The 20,000-nt window shown below is 47.8% G+C and overlaps 2 protein-coding genes across 2 annotated transcripts in view; both read right to left on the bottom strand.

Moving 5' to 3' along the window:
- zgc:158659 (phosphatidylinositol 4,5-bisphosphate 3-kinase catalytic subunit alpha isoform) overlaps window positions 1–15,990 on the bottom strand; it is a 23,347-nt gene extending 7,357 nt beyond the window's left edge. The window contains exons 1-18 of the mRNA XM_020658471.3: window positions 15,620–15,990; window positions 14,194–14,322; window positions 13,852–13,955; window positions 13,607–13,769; window positions 11,035–11,244; window positions 10,883–10,950; window positions 10,681–10,809; window positions 10,422–10,475; window positions 8,014–8,123; window positions 6,581–6,722; window positions 5,576–5,661; window positions 5,365–5,470; window positions 4,151–4,303; window positions 3,910–4,041; window positions 3,292–3,416; window positions 983–1,064; window positions 715–879; window positions 47–150 (exon numbers count right to left, since the gene is read on the bottom strand). Of these exons, the coding sequence (XP_020514127.1) occupies window positions 47–150; window positions 715–879; window positions 983–1,064; window positions 3,292–3,416; window positions 3,910–4,041; window positions 4,151–4,303; window positions 5,365–5,470; window positions 5,576–5,661; window positions 6,581–6,722; window positions 8,014–8,123; window positions 10,422–10,475; window positions 10,681–10,809; window positions 10,883–10,950; window positions 11,035–11,244; window positions 13,607–13,769; window positions 13,852–13,955; window positions 14,194–14,278 (2,018 nt within the window). The 5' untranslated portion in view covers window positions 14,279–14,322; window positions 15,620–15,990. The remainder of the gene's footprint in view (window positions 1–46; window positions 151–714; window positions 880–982; window positions 1,065–3,291; window positions 3,417–3,909; window positions 4,042–4,150; window positions 4,304–5,364; window positions 5,471–5,575; window positions 5,662–6,580; window positions 6,723–8,013; window positions 8,124–10,421; window positions 10,476–10,680; window positions 10,810–10,882; window positions 10,951–11,034; window positions 11,245–13,606; window positions 13,770–13,851; window positions 13,956–14,193; window positions 14,323–15,619) is intronic.
- A 1,151-nt stretch (window positions 15,991–17,141) lies between these two features.
- zgc:153012 (TSC22 domain family protein 4) overlaps window positions 17,142–20,000 on the bottom strand; it is a 6,682-nt gene continuing 3,823 nt past the window's right edge. The window contains 2 exon segments of the mRNA XM_029282308.2: window positions 17,142–17,685; window positions 17,892–17,943. Coding sequence (XP_029138141.2) covers window positions 17,536–17,685; window positions 17,892–17,943 — 202 coding nt within the window. The 3' untranslated portion in view covers window positions 17,142–17,535.

Here is a 20,000-nt window from a genome sequence, read left to right as displayed (position 1 = left end):
GATTGAAATGCGTTTTATTTTTCATTCCACAGGTGGTGCCCCTCACTTAAGATGCCAGAAGAAGAAGTGTCCTATCCTCTGATTGGTCAGAGCTTTCTTGATCAGGAAACGAGCCAGAGGATTGTCCAGGTACATCTCGTACTTTAACACCTGAAACATAGAGTGTCATCATCAGCATACAGTAAGAGTATATACATTACCAGGATCAGTCAGTTTTACAATTCTACATTTCACTGAGCAGACTCTTTTATCCAAAGCGACGTACATCAGAGAGTAAGAACAACACAAGCAAGGATCTAGAAAAAAGGGAACAATGTGAGTAAGAGCAAACGATCAGCTTTGAGTCTGATTGGACACACAGGTGCTGACAGGAAGTGACCAGAGGCAAAGCTCAACATTGAGGGCAGTTCTTGAGAGCTCTAATCAGTATAGAAACCATCTTATAAGTCATCATTATCAAACAAAAACCATCGTCATTACCATCATCATCATCAATAATATGGAGACCATCATCATTAAGTTAGGAGGTATTCATGAAAGAGCTGGGTCTTTAGCTTTTTCTTAAAGGTGCAGAGGGACTCTGCAGATCACATGGAGTTTGGAAGTTCATTCCACCACCGGGGGGCAACAGAGGACTCTCTTTCCAGAGTCCACTTTCACCTGTCTCACTTCCAAAACCAGAGCCAGGAGGAGTGCAGAGATTTGTAAACACACCTGTACAAGCTGCAGCAGGTACTGTGACAGCTTGTCGTCTGTCAGACCCTGAACCAGGCAGCGCAGAGCGAACTCCCTGACCATCGGATCCGGAAAGTTACAGTCCAACAACTCGAGAGCCGACTCGGGCTCCATCAGAGGCCACTCCTTCAGCAAACAGTACATCTGAGGAGGAGGAGGAGGAGGAGGAGACAGACACGTGAACACTGAGAGAGAGACAACATGGCGACTGGGACAATGCATGGACAGGTACAGGCGTGTGGTGTACCTGTGAAACTTCATCTCTGGAGTTCCATTTGACGGACAGAAGCAGTTTAGGAAGAGACTCTGGGATGTTTACACAGTAATGTCTGTAGAGAGAGAGAGAGACAGGTACGCAGAGAGACAGGTGGGTGGAGACAAAGGCACAAATGGGAGACAGCCAGGTACGAACATGTAGACGGTCCGGAGAGGTGGACAGGTGTGGATTAAAGAAGCGACAAGGTGGGAGACAGGTGAACACAAAGACAGGTAGAGCCATACAGAGAGGCAGGTTAACATAAAGACAGGTAGAGACACATACAGAGAGACAGGTGAACACAAAGACAGGTAGAGCCATACAGAGAGACAGGTGAACACAAAGACAGGTAGAGCCATACAGAGAGACAGGTGAACACAAAGACAGGTAGAGACATACAGAGAGACAGGTTAACACAAAGACAGGTAGAGACATACAGAGAGACAGGTGAACACAAAGACAGGTAGAGACATACAGAGAGACAGGTTAACACAAAGACAGGTAGAGACACATACAGAGAGACAGGTAAACACAAAGACAGGTAGAGACACATACAGAGAGACAGGTAAACACATAGACAGGTAGAGACATACAGAGAGACAGGTGAACACATAGACAGGTAGAGACATGCAGAGAGACAGGTTAACACAAAGACAGGTAGAGACACATACAGAGAGACAGGTAAACACATAGACAGGTAGAGACACATAAAGGGAGACAGGTGTAGACAAATAGAATCACTTAGTGGTTTAAGGTACATCTCTTTGTTAAAACTTGCAATACAATGAGTCCCTCCCACACCTGTGTCTCCAAGTAGAGTCCCTCCCACACCTGTGTCTCCAGGTAGAGTCCCTCCCTCACCTGTGTCTCCAGTAGAGTCCCTCCCACACCTGTGTCTCCAGGTAGAGTCCCTCCCTCACCTGTGTCTCCAGGTAGAGTCCCTCCCACACCTGTGTCTCCAGGTGGAGTCCCTCCCACACCTGTGTCTCCAGGTAGAGTCCCTCCCTCACCTGTGTCTCCAGGTGGAGTCCCTCCCTCACCTGTGTCTCCAGGTAGAGTCCCTCCCACACCCGTGTCTCCAGGTGGAGTCCCTCCCTCACCCCTGTCTCCAGGTAGAGTCCCTCCAACACCCGTGTCTCCAGGTGGAGTCCCTCCCTCACCTGTGTCTCCAGGTGGAGTCCCTCCAACACCTGTGTCTCCAGGTAGAGTCCCTCCCTCACCTGTGTCTCCAGGTGGAGTCCCTCCCTCACCTGTGTCTCCAGGTAGAGTCCCTCCCTCACCCCTGTCTCCAGGTAGAGTCCCTCCCACACCTATGTCTCCAGGTAGAGTCCCTCCCTCACCTGTGTCTCCAGGTGGAGTCCCTCCCACACCTGTGTCTCCAGGTAGAGTCCCTCCCTCACCTGTGTCTCCAGGTAGAGTCCCTCCCTCACCTGTGTCTCCAGGTGGAGTCCCTCCCACACCTGTGTCTCCAGGTAGAGTCCCTCCCTCACCTGTGTCTCCAGGTGGAGTCCCTCCCTCACCCCTGTCTCCAGGTAGAGTCCCTCCCACACCTGTGTCTCCAGGTAGAGTCCCTCCCTCACCCCTGTGTCCAGGTAGAGTCCCTCCCACACCTGTGTCTCCAGGTAGAGTCCCTCCAACACCTGTGTCTCCAGGTAGAGTCCCTCCCTCACCTGTGTCTCCAGGTGGAGTCCCTCCCTCACCTGTGTCTCCAGGTAGAGTCCCTCCCACACCTGTGTCTCCAGGTAGAGTCCCTCCCTCACCCCTGTCTCCAGGTAGAGTCCCTCCCACACCTGTGTCTCCAGGTAGAGTCCCTCCAACACCTGTGTCTCCAGGTAGAGTCCCTCCCTCACCTGTGTCTCCAGGTGGAGTCCCTCCCTCACCCCTGTCTCCAGGTAGAGTCCCTCCCACACCTGTGTCTCCAGGTAGAGTCCCTCCCTCACCTGTGTCTCCAGGTGGAGTCCCTCCCTCACCCCTGTCTCCAGGTAGAGTCCCTCCCTCACCTGTGTCTCCAGGTGGAGTCCCTCCCTCACCCCTGTCTCCAGGTAGAGTCCCTCCCACACCTGTGTCTCCAGGTAGAGTCCCTCCCTCACCTGTGTCTCCAGGTGGAGTCCCTCCCTCACCCCTGTCTCCAGGTAGAGTCCCTCCCTCACCCCTGTCTCCAGGTAGAGTCCCTCCCACACCTGTGTCTCCAGGTAGAGTCCCTCCCACACCTGTGTCTCCAGGTAGAGTCCCTCCCTCACCCCTGTCTCCAGGTAGAGTCCCTCCCTTATCTGTGTCTCCAGGTAGAGTCCGTCCCTTACCTGTGTCTCCACAGGAAGTCCTTCTCCTGCTCTGACAGCTCATACAGAGGATCTCTGGAGCACAGAGAACGGAGCTGCTCTCCATCAGTTGCTGAAACACTGCTGTCACAGGCCAGACGACCGGTCTGAAACAGACAGACAGGTATAGAGCTATAAATATAGATTACCAGTCCATGGCAGTATGTGTAGATATATAAATATAGATTACCAGTCCATGGCAGTAGTTGTAGATATATAAATATAGATTACCAGTCCGTGGCAGTAGTTGTAGATATATAAATATAGATTACCAGTCCGTGGCAGTAGTTGTAGATATATAAATATAGATTACCAGTCCGTGGCAGTAGGTGTAGATATATAAATATAGATTACCAGTCCGTGGCAGTAGTTGTAGATATATAAATATAGATTACCAGTCCGTGGCAGTAGTTGTAGATATATAAATATAGATTACCAGTCCGTGGCAGTAGTTGTAGATATATAAATATAGATTACCAGTCCGTGGCAGTAGGTGTAGATATATAAATATAGATTACCAGTCCATGGCAGTAGTTGTAGATATATAAATATAGATTACCAGTCCGTGGCAGTAGTTGTAGATATATAAATATAGATTACCAGTCCGTGGCAGTAGGTGTAGCCCAGCTCTCGGCTGATGGTCCAGTTGGCATGCTCTTCTATCTGCTGGTCATCAGGAAACACTACAGTCTGATTGAACCAGGAGAACTCCAGCTCCACACAGGGAGTCTCCTACAGAGGAGCACATCACCAATCAGACATTGATGCACTTCATCTGGATCAATCGTGTCTCTGAGATTGACAGGTGCGCACACAGACAGGTAAAGACATGGTCGTGTACCTTGTTGGGATTGGAACCAGCTACTCCAATTGGATTCAGGAGGTCCTCAAGGCCATGAGGGACCGGCCAAAGCCCGAGAGCCACTTTACCAGACACCAGGACATCTGTATAGTCGAACAGGTTTACATTCCCCCAGGCCAGAGGACAGTGCTCCTGAAAGACAGACAGGTGGAGAGACAGACAGGTCGTCAGACAGATAGACAGACACACACACAGGTGGAGAGACAGACAGGTCGTCAGACAGATAGACAGACACACACACAGGTGGAGAGACAGACAGGTCGTCAGACAGATAGACAGATACACAGGTGGAGAGACAGACAGGTCATCAGACAGATAGACAGACAGTCAGGTGGAGCGACAGGTCGCCAGACAGATAGACAGGTGGAGAGACAGACTTACAGGTGATCAGAGAGACAGACAGGTCGTCAGACAGATAGACAGACACACAGGTGGAGAGACAGAAAGCTCGTCAGACAGATAGACAGTTGGAGAGACAGACAGGTTGTCAGACAGACACACAGGTGGAGAGACAGACAGATCGTCAGACAGATAGTCAGGTGGAGAGACAGACAGGTCGTCAGATAGACACACAGGTGGAGAGACAGACTTACAGGTGATCTGAGAGACAGACAGGTTGTCAGACAGATAGACAGACACACAGGTGGAGAGACAGACAGGTCGTCAGACAGACAGACAGACAGATGGAGAGACAGACAGGTCATCAGACAGACAGACAGGTGGAGAGACAGACAGATCGTCAGACAGATAGTCAGGTGGAGAGACAGACAGGTCGTCAGATAGACACACAGGTGGAGAGACAGACTTACAGGTGATCAGAGAGACAGACAGGTCGTCAGACAGACAGACAGACAGATGGAGAGACAGACAGGTCGTCAGACAGATAGACAGGTAGAGAGACAGACTTACAGGTGATCAGAGAGACAGGCAGGCAGAGAGACAGTCAAATAGTCTAACATTCCCCCGGCCCAGAGAACAGTGTTTCCGGCAGACAGATAGGTGGTGAGACAGAAAGACAGACAGACAGGTGATGAGAGACATGCAGAGAGACAGGCAGGTGATCAGAGAGAAAGACAGAAGAGAGAGAGAGACAGGACAGACAGACACACAGACACATGATATGACTGATAGACAGGTAGAGGGACAGACAGATTCAGTCGTCCTTCATTGGTGTCCTCTCTGTCCTTTCCTACCTCCTTAGCTCCTTTCCTTCCCTTCACAGAGCAGATAGACAGGCACAGCCTGGCAGAGCGAGGCAGGTCAGCCAGGTAGATGTCATAGGTCAACCACTCGTTCCACCTGGGCCGACAGACAGGTTAGAGAGGGAGACAGGTAATACACAGACAGGTCAGATAGACAGGTTAGAGAGACAGACAGGCAGAGAGACAGTGTGTATAGTGTTACCTTGGGTTGGAGCAGGGAACTCTCTGTGTGTTGACGTTATCACAGAGCGGCTCTCCACCGTGATAAATACCTGTCCTCACATAGATCTACACACACACACACACACACACACACACACACACACAGACACACACACACACACACACACACACACACACACAGACACACACACACAGACACACACACACACAGACACACACACACACACACAGACACACAGACACACACACACACACACACACACACACACACACACACACACACACACAGACACACAGACACACACACACACACACACACACACACACACACACACACAGACACACAGACACACACACACACACACACACACACAGACACAGACACACAGACACACACACACACACACACACACACACACAGACACAGACACACAGACACACACACACACACACACACACACACAGACACACAGACACACACACACACACACACACACACACAGACACACACACACAGACACACACACACACAGACACACACACACACACACAGACACACACACACACACACACACACACACACACACACAGACACACAGACACACACACACACACACACACACACACACACACACACAGACACACAGACACACACACACACACACACAGACACAGACACACAGACACACACACACACACACACACACACACACACACACACACACAGACACAGACACACAGACACACACACACACACACACACACACACACACAGACACACAGACACACACAGACACAGACACACAGACACAGACACACAGACACACACACACAGACACACACACACACACACACACACACACACACAGACACACAGACACACACACACACACACACACACACACACAGACACACACACACACACACACACACACACACACACACAGACAGAATGTGACTTTTGTTAATTAAATGATTAAAGACAGACAGACAGACAGACAGACAGACAGACGGGCTGTCTCACCTTGTCGATGTCTCGGATGTTGACGTTGACATAGGTCGCACACAGCAGACGGACTCTCAGCAGAGTGTTGAACGCCCACAGAGAGCGAGCAGGAGACCCGTCTCCCCCTCCGGGACACGGAGACGGCTGAGGTGTGCGACGGCTGAAACACAAACATCACAAACATCACAAACATCACAAACACAAACATCACAAACATCACAAACATCACAAACAACACAAACATCACAAACATCACAAACAACACAAACAACACAAACATCACAAACAACACAAACAACACAAACATCACAAACATCACAAACATCACAAACACAAACATCACAAACATCACAAACATCACAAACATCACAAACATCACAAACAACACAAACAACACAAACATCACAAACAACACAAACAACACAAACATCACAAACATCACAAACATCACAAACATCACAAACAACACAAACATCACAAACAACACAAACAACACAAACATCACAAACATCACAAACATCACAAACATCACAAACATCACAAACAACACAAACATCACAAACATCACAAACATCACAAACATCACAAACAACACAAACATCACAAACATCACAAACATCACAAACAACACAAACAACACAAACATCACAAACAACACAAACATCACAAACATCACAAACAACACAAACATCACAAACATCACAAACAACACAAACAACACAAACATCACAAACATCACAAACATCACAAACAACACAAACAACACAAACATCACAAACATCACAAACAACACAAACAACACAAACATCACAAACATCACAAACAACACAAACAACACAAACATCACAAACATCACAAACAACACAAACAACACAAACATCACAAACAACACAAACATCACAAACATCACAAACATCACAAACAACACAAACATCACAAACAACACAAACATCACAAACATCACAAACATCACAAACAACACAAACAACACAAACATCACAAACAACACAAACATCACAAACAACACAAACAACACAAACATCACAAACATCACAAACAACACAAACATCACAAACATCACAAACATCACAAACAACACAAACATCACAAACAACACAAACATCACAAACAACACAAACATCACAAACAACACAAACATCACAAACAACACAAACATCACAAACATCACAAACATCACAAACAACACAAACATCACAAACATCACAAACAACACAAACAACACAAACATCACAAACATCACAAACATCACAAACAACACAAACATCACAAACATCACAAACAACACAAACAACACAAACATCACAAACATCACAAACAACACAAACAACACAAACATCACAAACATCACAAACATCACAAACATCACAAACATCACAAACATCACAAACAGGCGCCTGATTGGCTGATTACCACCTGCGTCAGAGACGTACCTGTATGAAGGTGTGACGAAGCCTGAGGCGGGGAGCTGAGAGTACAGACTGTCTTTGGACACGAGCATCAGGTGAGGAAGACGGCCCACGATGATGCAGGAGCGGATATACTGCAGGAAGACAGACAGGTGGAGGTGGTGAGACAGGCAGTGAAAGTGAGGTGGTGTTTACAGTTTTTCTCAGTCGCTTTGGTAGATTTCTCAGATCAGAATTGAAATTCTCAAAACTACTTGTTCAATCTTCACATCATTGTGTCACTTGTGCAGTTTCTCATTTCTATGAACAAGTTGCTAATGCTTTGGTACATCCATGCAAATGATTATGTACAATTCTCTGCTGTTTCCTACATTATCAATTATGTCATGTTGCTAAAAATGTTTTATAATGGGTCTCTGTTGAATAGTCTCACCCCCCACAACATCTGGACATCTGCGTGTTCCTGATGAGATAAGAACCACACTTGTAGATCACGTTCTCAATCCTGGGCTTCCAATGGCCGAGGCTGGTCGAAGGGTTTCAGCCAAATGTTGGGAGAACAACTGTGTCCTCAATCATTCAGACTTTTCATCGACAGAACAGGTATGTAACCTAACAATAGTCACTGTACTGTAATACTGTATACTGTCTGTAATACTTCATACAATATTACAGTATTCCACTTGCATTTTACAATATACAGTAAGTATACTTTATACAGTGACATTTTATCTTACTCAATTTTGTGTTTTGCATTACTCTATTTTTTCCACATAGGACTGCAAGACAACTTCACAGGGGTGGCAGAGGGCTCCTTTTCACACCTGAACAGGAGGAGGCTATTTGCACCATGGTTGTAGAAAACAATGCCATAAGACTAAGGGAGATAAAGAGTGCCATTATAGAGGACAACAACATCTTTGAAAACATCCTAACAGTCAGCATCTCAACCATTGACAGGGTGCTGAAAAGACACCAAATGAATATGAAACATGTATGAGCATGCAGTAACTGTACCTCACAGATAACAGTACATCGTATAGTGATGTACAGTATGTGTGACACATTTGCTATGGCTGTAGAAAAGAAGATGCAGTATGTGCTGTATACATTTGATGAAACTGTATCTAGTCCAAAATGAAAATGCATGTGATTCATAAAACTCATTTTGTGTCTTCTGGATATAGTGTATAATGGAACTGGAAGCAAGTGAACCACCGCACGACTTCATCTACATGGATGAGGCTGGCTTCAACCTAACGAAACGCAGAAGGCGTGGTTGAAATATCATCGGCCACAGAGCTACAGTTGATGTGCCAGGCCAACGGGGCGGGAACATAACCATGGGTGCTGCTATCTCTGAGAATGGTGTGCTAACGCATATTCCCATTATTGGGCCATACAATACAGAGCGTCTTGTCACCTTTGTAGACACTCTCTACAGGGATCTCCTCCCTGAACAAGAGAGGGCTCAGATTGGAGATGACTTGATAAAGTACGTGATAGTTTGAGACAATGTCAGTTTCCATCGCTCCAACATCATCAGGCAATGGTCACAACAGGATGCTGATGGAGTTCCTCTCCCCCTACTCCCCATTCCTTTACCCCATTGAGGAATTTTTCTCAGCATGGAGATGGAAAGTATATGATCGCCAGATGACCCTTCTGGCTGCCATGGATGCAGCGTGTGATGACATCACAGCAGATGCCTGCAGAGGCTGGATAAGACACTCGAAAAGATTCTTTCCACGCTGCATCGCAAGAGAAGATATTCGTTGTGATGTGGATGAGAATTTGTGGCCCAACAGACAGGAACGTCAGGAGGTGTAGGAAGACTGCACTGTAATTCCTACAGCACTGCATGTACAGTTTTCCCTAAGGAGATTGTCCTATGTTCACATTTCGACTTTTGTTTTTTTCTTTTTTTCTTTGTGCTACGCAGTGCTGTCTCTTCCTTTCTGTATCTCAATGACACGGTCTGTCAACAAATTACAGCACAAACAGTAAAAGCGTAAATGTGAATCTTGTCCAGTCTCTTGCAATCAATCTCCCACATACACTAAGGTGTAACTTACAATTGTCATCAGAACTTTAACCATAGTTTATATCAGAACAGCCCTCCAGAGTCCACTGTTATATTGACAACATGACTAAGTAATTTGACTGTCTTACCTGTACACAATGACACAAGGACTTGTCATTCTGATGGCACTGACATGTTCATTGACACAGATATTTACTTTTGAGAGTTGAACTGAGGATTTTGAGCAAGAGACTGGCTTTTGTAGGTAATCCAAGGTGTTTTGCTATTTGTACGAATTGTTTTGAGAAATGCACTTACTGTTTTGCAAATGTCGAGGATGATTCGAGAAATGTACCAAAGCGACTGAGAGAAACTGTAATAGCTGACATATGAAGTTAGAGGTGTTTACCTTGTACTGACTGAGGGGATATTTCTCCAAGAGGTACTCGTCACAGCCACACACCTGAGACAGGTAGAGAGACAGACAGGTGAGTCCACTGACAGACAGACAGACAGACAGACAGGTAGATAGACAGACAGACAGACAGACAGGAAGATAGACAGACAGACAGACAGACAGGTAGATAGACAGACAGACAGACAGACAGGCAGGCAGGCAGACAGACAGACAGACAGACAGACAGACAGACAGACAGACAGACAGGCACCTTCAGGATGTATTGGCCCTGATATTCCTGCACACAGAGGCGGAGCTGTTGAGGTGAAAGGTGCATCGATCGGCTTTTCTTCCTGATGGACTCTGCGATCAGCTGCTCAGGTAGACTGTCGTGACTGACCTGCACACACAACATCAGATCAGGAGGGGGCGGGAGAATTCAGGCAGCCTCACCTCCTCCACCAAGGTCTTACCTTCAGGGTGTACTTCTGTTTAGAGTTCGATGGTGACACGATCACCCAGATGGTCACGATGAGCCTCCCTGCAGACAGGCAGACAGGTTTAAAGAGACAGACAGGTATAGGAAGAAAGAGAGAGAGACAGGTAGGTCCTCGGGGGCTATTACCTTTGTCCAGCTTGCTGTAGATGTGCTGGGGGAGCTGGGGGCTGGACTCTAGGTTGGGGGGGTAAACGTAGAGTGCCTGGCTGTGGGCTCCTCCCCCTTCCCGCTCCTCCATGGCCTCTCTGCACACGCTCAGTATGGACCGCCTGAAGTCCTGAACCTCCGGGTCCTTCATCATCTCAAACTCACACACGGGCATCCCGATGGCAAACCCTGCAGGAGGGGAGGGTCAGCTTCACCCTGTTCTGGATCCGGTCCAACCAAACCCTGGCCCTGTTTGACCCTGTTCTGGAACTGGTCCAACCTACTCAGGCCCTGTTTGACCCTGTTCTGGATCTAGTCTAACCTGCTTTGGCCCTGTTTGACCCTGCTCTTGATCTAGTCTAACCTGCTTTGGCCCTGTTTGACCCTGTTCTGGAACCAGTCCAACCGAACCCTGGCCCTGTTTGACCCTGTTCTGGAACTGGTCCAACCTACTCAGGCCCTGTTTGACCCTGTTCTGGAACCAGTCCAACTGAACCCTGGCCCTGTTTGACCCTGTTCTGGAACTGGTCCAACCTACTCAGGCCCTGTTTGACCCTGTTCTGGAACCAGTCCAACCAATCCCTGGCCCTGTTTGACCCTGCTCTGGATCTAGTCTAACCTGCTTTGGCCCTGTTTGACCCTGCTCTGGATCTAGTCTAACCTGCTTTGGCCCTGTTTGACCCTGTTCTGGAACTGGTCCAACCCACCCTGGCCCTGTTTGACCCTGCTCTGGATCTAGTCTAACCTGCTTTGGCCCTGTTTGACCCTGTTCTGGAACTGGTCCAACCAAACCCTGGCCCTGTTTGACCCTGCTCTGGATCTAGTCTAACCTGCTTTGGCCCTGTTTGACCCTGTTCTGGAACCAGTCCAACCGAACCCTGGCCCTGTTTGACCCTGTTCTGGAACTGGTCCAACCTACTCAGGCCCTGTTTGACCCTGTTCTGGAACCAGTCCAACCAATCCCTGGCCCTGTTTGACCCTGCTCTGGATCTAGTCTAACCTGCTTTGGCCCTGTTTGACCCTGCTCTGGATCTAGTCTAACCTGCTTTGGCCCTGTTTGACCCTGTTCTGGAACTGGTCCAACCCACCCTGGCCCTGTTTGACCCTGCTCTGGATCTAGTCTAACCTGCTTTCGCTGTGTTTGACCCTGTTCTGGAACCAGTCCAACCAAACCCTGGCCCTGTTTGACCCTAGTCTGGATCCGGTCCAACCAAACCCTGGCCCTGTTTGACCCTTCTTTGGAACCTGTCTAACCCACCCTGGCCTTGTTTGACCCTGCTCTGGGTCCAGTCCAGTCCAACCCACCCTGGCCCTGTTTGACCCTGCTCTGGATCCAGTCCAGTCCAACCCACCCTGGCCCTGTTAGACCCTGCTCTGGATCTAGTCTAACCTGCTTTGGCCCTGTTTGACCCTGTTCTGGAACTGGTCCAACCCACCCTGGCCCTGTTTGACCCTGCTCTGGATCCAGTCCAGTCCAACCCACCCTGGCCCTGTTTGACCCTGCTCTGGATCTAGTCTAACATGCTTTGGCCCTGTTAGACTCTGCTAGAGTGATACCAGTGACCACATGTTAGATGGCATGCTATTGGCAGATGATGGATGAGGAGATGTTTGTTGATTGTCCAATGGCTGTGCAGACAGGTGAGGACAGGTGATGTCAGGAATTCCCAGGTGACAGGTGATTTCAGGAATTCCCAGGTGACAGGTGATGCTTGACAAGAGATGACAGTTTAGATGTGAGAGGTGATGCAGGCGACAGGTGTGGACAGTGAGGACTGGTGAGGAGAGGTGAGGACAGTAAGGACAGGTGTGGACATTGAGGACAGGTGATGACATTGAGGACAGGTGAGGACATTGAGGACATTGAGGACAGGTGAGGACATTGAGGACAGGTGAGGACAGGTGATGACAGTGAGGACAGGTGAGGACAGTGAGGACAGGTGAGGACAGTGAGGACAGGTGATGACATTGAGGACAGGTGAGGACAGAGAGTACAGGTGAGTAAAGTGAGGGCAGGGTATGAATGTGAGGAAAGGTGAGAACAGGTGAGGACAGTGAGGACAGGTGAGGACAGTGAGGATAGGTGAGGACAGGTGATGACAGTGAGGGCAGGTGATGACATTGAGGACAGGTGAGGACAGTGAGGACAGGTGATGACATTGAGGACAGGTGAGGACAGGTGAGGACATTGAGGACAGGTGAGGACATTGAGGACAGGTGGTGACAGTGAGAACAGGTGATGACATTGAGGATAGGTGAGGACAGGTGATGACAGTGAGGGCAGGTGATGACATTGAGGACAGGTGAGGACAGTGAGGACAGGTGATGACATTGAGGACAGGTGAGGACAGAGAGTACAGGTGAGTAAAGTGAGGGCAGGGTATGAATGTGAGGAAAGGTGAGAACAGGTGAGGACAGTGAGGACAGGTGAGGACAGTGAGGAGAGGGGAGGACAGGTGGGCGCAGGTGAGGGCAGCAATAGACAGGTGAATACAGTAAAGACAGGCTATGAAAGTGAGGACAGGTGGGAACAGGTGAGAACAGGTCTTACCTATCTCTCGGTTCAGGATCTTCTCCTCACGGTTGCCCAGTGGCTCGATGACCTTCAGAATCGGGTGAAAGAGTCGAAGGTCACACAGCCGCCTCGTCTCATCGTAAAACTCCTCCCTTTCTGCTTCCTGGGTCACGCCCACAAAGATGTAGCATGACTCCTCCTGGCCAATCAGAAAGCAGAAGTTATTCCTGTTATAACCAGAGAATTCGAGAGAAGGGTTGAGAGGTAAGACAGAGACGTACCTGCAGCAGGTGATACAGAGGATACTTCCTGGCCTCAGTGAAGAGCTGCTGCTTAATACTGATGAGAGGAGTCTCTCTGAGACACTCCAGACTGACCATCATACCTGAGACGCAGAGAGACAAAGACACTGTCAGGAGGAGAGGAGAGGAGAGGAGGGGAGAGGAGAGGAGAGGGGGAGAGGAGAGGAGAGGAGAGGAGAGGAGAGGAGAGGAGAGGAGAGGAGGGAAAAGGAGAGGAGAGGAGGGGAGAAGAGAGGAGAGGAGGGGAGAGGAAAGGAGAGGAGAGGAGAGGAGAGGAGAGGAGAGGAGAGGAGAGGAGAGGAGAGGAAAGGAGGATGTTACCGTTTGGAAGGCAGCAGTCCACCAGGATACGAGGGGGCATCAGATGGAGCCCCCACAGCTCCCCTGACGATGGTCTTGGTGCCATGGCAACCACCAATCACAACCTGCCTCACCTTAGCGCTGGGTTACCTGCAGCAGACAGTCAGACAGACAGTCAGTCAGGGGAGTGACAGACCACCTGTTCAGGTGTAACCCCTCTACTTTCCTAAACCACAACTGGGATTACCCCCACCCCCGCAATTCCTCAACAGGATTAGCCCCACCCCCTCAACAGGATTAGCCCCTCCCCCTCAGCAGGATTTGTGTGTAGATGGTGATGGATGGAGAATGTTTGATTGACACGAGTGTGTGTTGTAAATGTGATCGTTGTTTCATCACATCAACGTCCTGTTTTTAGAAACACATCGTCAGTTCATCACTTTAAATATGAAATCAGCGACGCCGTCAACACGACTCGCTTATTTTTAATCCTCTTTGAATTCTTCAGTTTGTTCATAGAGAAACGATCTTTTTATATTTCTTTTCATTAAAGCTGAGTTATAAATATCATCTGTCACCGTGTCACCCTCATGTGTTCACACACGGCCTTTGTGTTTTCAATGAAGCCGTCAAACAAAGAGCAGAAAGTAGGACACACACACACACACACACACACACACACACACACACACACACACACACACACACACACACACACACACACACACGCACACACACACACGCAGGGGGATGGAGCTTGTTTGTGTGTCAGGAAGCTGACTTCCTTCACTTGTCTTCCTGTTGACCGGCTCATTTAAAGGAACAGTCCATCACGTTTCATTTACATCAAACAGGACGTGGACATACATCACTAAATTAATTGATTGATTAATTAATAACTTAATAAATAAATTAATAAATTAATAAATGAACGGCTGTTTCTGCAAATTCATTAAAAAAAAAAAAAAACGTTAAGAGAAGTTTGGAGGATGAGAAGAGAATCATTTCTATAACTGTCATTATTAACATTTATTATTATTGTTGTTGTTGTTAAGGTGTTAGGAAGCTGACAGGAAGCTGCTGCCCTTCTGGGTAACGGACACTTTGATTGACACTGATGACGTCACGTGTCTGTTTGTAAACAAGGAAGGTAAACAGGAAAACAAACACTGATATAAACAATACTCCAGTTATTCATAAATAAATATAAATAAAGCAGATAGATTTATATGAACATAAGAGTGTGACTGTTTGGATGTCAGTATTCATTTGATTTCTGGTTATCAGTCAGAGACACGCCTCTCCTTCTCTCCTTGTTTCCTTCTCTCCTCTCCTCTCCTCATGACCTCAGACTAAGGTATGGTTGCCATGGCTACGGCAGTGGGAGCATCAGAGGGCTGTGATCAAAGAAGAGAAAGACGAGAGGACTCTTTGTTCCGTCACTCACCTCCGCTCGTGCCTGTGGGTCCAACGTCGCGAGGAGCCCCTGGTCATAGTGTCTGTCCGCCTGTCTGTCTCTCCGTCCGCCTGTCTGTCTCTCTGTCCGCCTTGTCTGCGTCTCCGACCGCCTGTCTCTCTCTCTCTCTCTGTCTTTGTCTACGTTTATGTATCAGCTGGTGGATCCATCAGTCGCCGCCCAGCAGCCGGTTCTCTGATAGACGTTCAGACCGGAGACCTGACAGCCTGTCTGTCTGTCAGCCTGTCTGTCTGACAGCCTGTTTGTCTGTCTGTCTGCCCGCCTGCCTGTTTGTCTCTCAGTCTGTCTGTAGCGAATAGCAGCAGAGGGAGGCTGCTGCCGGGAGCTGCAGAACAATGTGCTGAAGGAGGAGGAGGAGGAGGGAGGAGGGGGGGGTCTCATCCTCTTCCTCCCTTAAAGGGCCAGTACCCTCTTACAGAGCTGCTCATTACACTTCGGTTACATCAATCACTTTAATTTATACATCAATAAATCATAAAGACAGTTCTCTGAGGACACGTTATATGAACTTTGTGTTTTATATCACACACATTTATATTTTAGATTTATAAACATCATGGATTCATTGATGTGTAACTGAACATTCAGACTAAATTAGGCTGCAGCCTGTCCTCTCCTGTAGGGGGCGTTTTTGGTCTTAAGGCAAGAAAAACATTTAGTAAAGATCACTTTTACAAATTTCACATCTTTTTTTTTTTTTTTGCACTCCTGTTTCAACACTGCTTCAAGGTCTGAAACTTTTCGAGATTAACTTGTCTATCATTTTAAGCCGTGTACTATGCATTTGCACATTGTATGTTTTAAAGGTCACATATCCTCCTCCTCTTCTTCAGTGTAAATAAGTCTCAGAGCTCCTCAAAACATGTGTGTGAAGTTTCTTGTTCTAAATCCACTCTGATCCTGTATTTGATCATGTCTATAAACCCCTCTATTTCAGCCCTGCTCAGAACAGGCTGTTTCTGTGTCTGTACCTTTAAATATGTAAATGAGCTGTGTCTGACCACGCCCCCTCTCTGGAAGGGCTTGGGTGTACTCTGTGCTTTCTCGCTCCATGTCCTATTGTTTACGGTGAGAAGGCAGACTCAGAGGGCAGAACAAACACCTAGCTGTGGGAGTGTCACCCACCTGGGGGAGGGGCTACTGCCCTTTGTGATGTCATGAAGGGAAAATCTCCAAACGGCCTGTTTGAGCACACATTTTCTGAAAAGTGGAGCAGGGAGAAGACGGAGAGGATGGACTTTTCTCATCATTGGGGGTTTGTAGATGACTAGAGACACATGTTAGTATTAGAGGAACATGGAGAAGTGGTGTTTTGAATAATATGTGACCTTTAAATATTTTCTGTGTTTCAGTCGATGCAACCCCAACTGCAACCACATTTACCTACAAATAAAGTAACCTGAACTGTTTTTACAGTGTTCAATCTCACCCTTAAAAAGGTTTTCCTCCTCCTCATCACCATCTTCATCCCCACAAACACACAACCAGCCTGTAAGTGTCTCCAGTTAGTTTTTATTAATTTATCTAATCAACTCTTCATCATCATCATCATCATCATCATGTTTAGACTGTGTGTTGAAACATCAGCAAATGAAGGTGGAGCTATCTTATATCAACTTTCACTTTAGGCTCCACCGCTGTCCTAACTTTTTTCAAAAAAGCAGGGTTGAATTCAAACAAAAAGTAATGCACTCTCTGCTGAAGACAGTACAAAATTTCAAAATAAAAGCCTTACAAATCTTATATTTAGTTGTGAAAAATGGAATTTCAAAGATGCGATTAAAAAACGGGATTTATTGTGATTAACTATTCAAATGTAGAAATTAATCGCAAACTAAATAATTTAATTTTTTGACTGCCCATATGTATATAGACGTGTGTGTGTGTTATGTTTTGTTGTGTGTGTGTGTAAGTGCTCTCAGGATGTGGTTCTCTCTCTCCAGGTGTGTGTTCTTCTCCTGCAGCTCTCTGATTTGTTCTCTCAGAAGCTCCACCTCCTCTCTGACCGCCAGCATCAGGTGACTCTTAACCAGGTCCTACACACACACACACACACACACACACACACACACACACACACACACACACACACACACACACACACACACACACACACACACACACACACACACACACACACACACACACACACACACACACACACACACACACACATTATTCATTCAGCCAGCAGAGGGCGCAGTCTGGGAAAACATTGGTTGTGGAACTGTGTAACACTCACCATGGCCTGCTCAATTTTGTTGTCAATGGCAACCAGACTGTGACTGGAATTACTGCAAGACAGACAGACAGGAGAGAGACAGACTGGTGAGAGAGACAGATTGGTGAGAGAGACAGGTGAGAAACAGACAGTGTGCAGACAGACATGTGAGAGACAGACAGGAGAGAGACAGACAGGAGAGAGAGACAGGTGAGAGGCAGACAGGAGAGAGACAGACGGTATGCAGACAGACAGGAGAGAGACAGACAGGAGAGAGACAGACATGTGAGAGACAGACAGGAGAGAGACAGACATGTGAGAGACAAACAGGAGAGAGACAGACAGGAGAAAGACAGACAGTATGCAGACAGACAGGTGAGAGACAGACAGGAGAGACAGACAGGTGAGAGGCAGACAGGAGAGAGACAGACAGTATGCAGACAGACAGGAGAGAGACAGACAGGAGAGAGACAGACCGGTGAGAGACAGACAGGAGAGAGACAGACATGTGAGAGACAGACAGGAGAGAGACAGACATGTGAGAGACAAACAGGAGAGAGACAGACAGGAGAAAGACAGACAGTATGCAGACAGACAGGTAAGAGACAGACAGGAGAGACAGACAGTTGAGAGACACAAAGAGTGCAGACAGACAAGTGAGAGACAGACAGGAGAAGACAGACAGTATGCAGACAGACAGGAGAGAGACAGACAGGAGAGAGACAGACCGGTGAGAGACAGACAGGAGAGAGACAGACATGTGAGAGACAGACAGGAGAGAGACAGACATGTGAGAGACAAACAGGAGAGAGACAGACAGGAGAGAGACAGACAGTATGCAGACAGACAGGAGAGAGACAGACAGGAGAGAGACAGACCGGTGAGAGACAGACAGGAGAGAGACAGACATGTGAGAGACAGACAGGAGAGAGACAGACATGTGAGAGACAAACAGGAGAGAGACAGACAGGAGAAAGACAGACAGTATGCAGACAGACAGGTAAGAGACAGACAGGAGAGACAGACAGTTGAGAGACACAAAGAGTGCAGACAGACAAGTGAGAGACAGACAGGAGAAGACAGACATGTGAGAGACAGACAGGTGAGAGACAGACAGGACTGTCACTGTTTGATTCCACAGCAGACAGAAAGGTTTTGATTTATTGATTTTTTCTTTTCATCCGTTAACTACACCTGACATATTCTACACCTGTACGTACAATGTACTGCACCAATATATATATATATATATATTTAAACTGATGAGATACATGAGCCCCAGCACACCTTTAGAAGGCCCATCCCTCTCACCGGGTTGCCATGGTTACCTGTGACAGAACAGAAGCAGTGACATCATTGTGGCCTCCGAGCCTCGCCCAGTTGGTGTGGCTCTGACAGGGACCGACCAATGAGGGTGAGGGGCGGTAGAAAGCAGATGATTGCGGGACGTAGTTGTAGGCGGGGCTGATGAGGTCATGGGATGTATGTTGGTTGATCTGGGCTGGGCCTCTGTGATTGGCTGAGTCAAGGGGGGCGAGGTCACAGACCTCTGACTCGTCCTGAGTTTGGGTTGTGAGGTCATCATTTGTGCACTTGGCCAGGACTCCCTGATAGCAGACACTTGAACTTTGACCTTTCTATGATCCCGTAACACAACCGATGTCTCTGATTGCTTCGCAACAAGCTGACGACTCCTGAGGGGAAGTGGCGGCGTCGAGGGGGGGCGCCGCAGAGCAGGAGGGCAAGGGTCTGAGTCACAGGAGGGAGAGGGGGAGGAAACCTTCGGCGGACCTGAAATCATTTTCTTCCAAAACATCTTAACCAATCAAAGCCCACCGTTTAATATGACAAACCAATCACAGCTCAGAAACACACTACAGGAACCAGCCAATCACAGCTCAGAAACACACTACAGGAACCAGCCAATCACAGCTCAGAAACACACTACAGGAACCGACCAATCACAGCTCAGAAACCCCTTAAAGGTTGTTGTCCCTCGTTAAGGGTTGTTGTCTCTCGTTGAGGGTTGTTGTCCCTCGTTAAGGGTTGATGCCCCTCGTTAAGGGTTGTTGTCCCTCGTTAAGGGTTGTTGTCCCTCGTTAAGGGTTGTTGTCTCTCGTTAAAGGTTGT

Source organism: Labrus bergylta, chromosome 22, assembly GCF_963930695.1.
Source record: "Labrus bergylta chromosome 22, fLabBer1.1, whole genome shotgun sequence".
Lineage (NCBI taxonomy): Eukaryota > Metazoa > Chordata > Actinopteri > Labriformes > Labridae > Labrus > Labrus bergylta.
The sequence above is the reverse complement of the archived record's forward strand: the minus strand, read 5'-3'. Positions and strand labels throughout refer to the sequence as shown.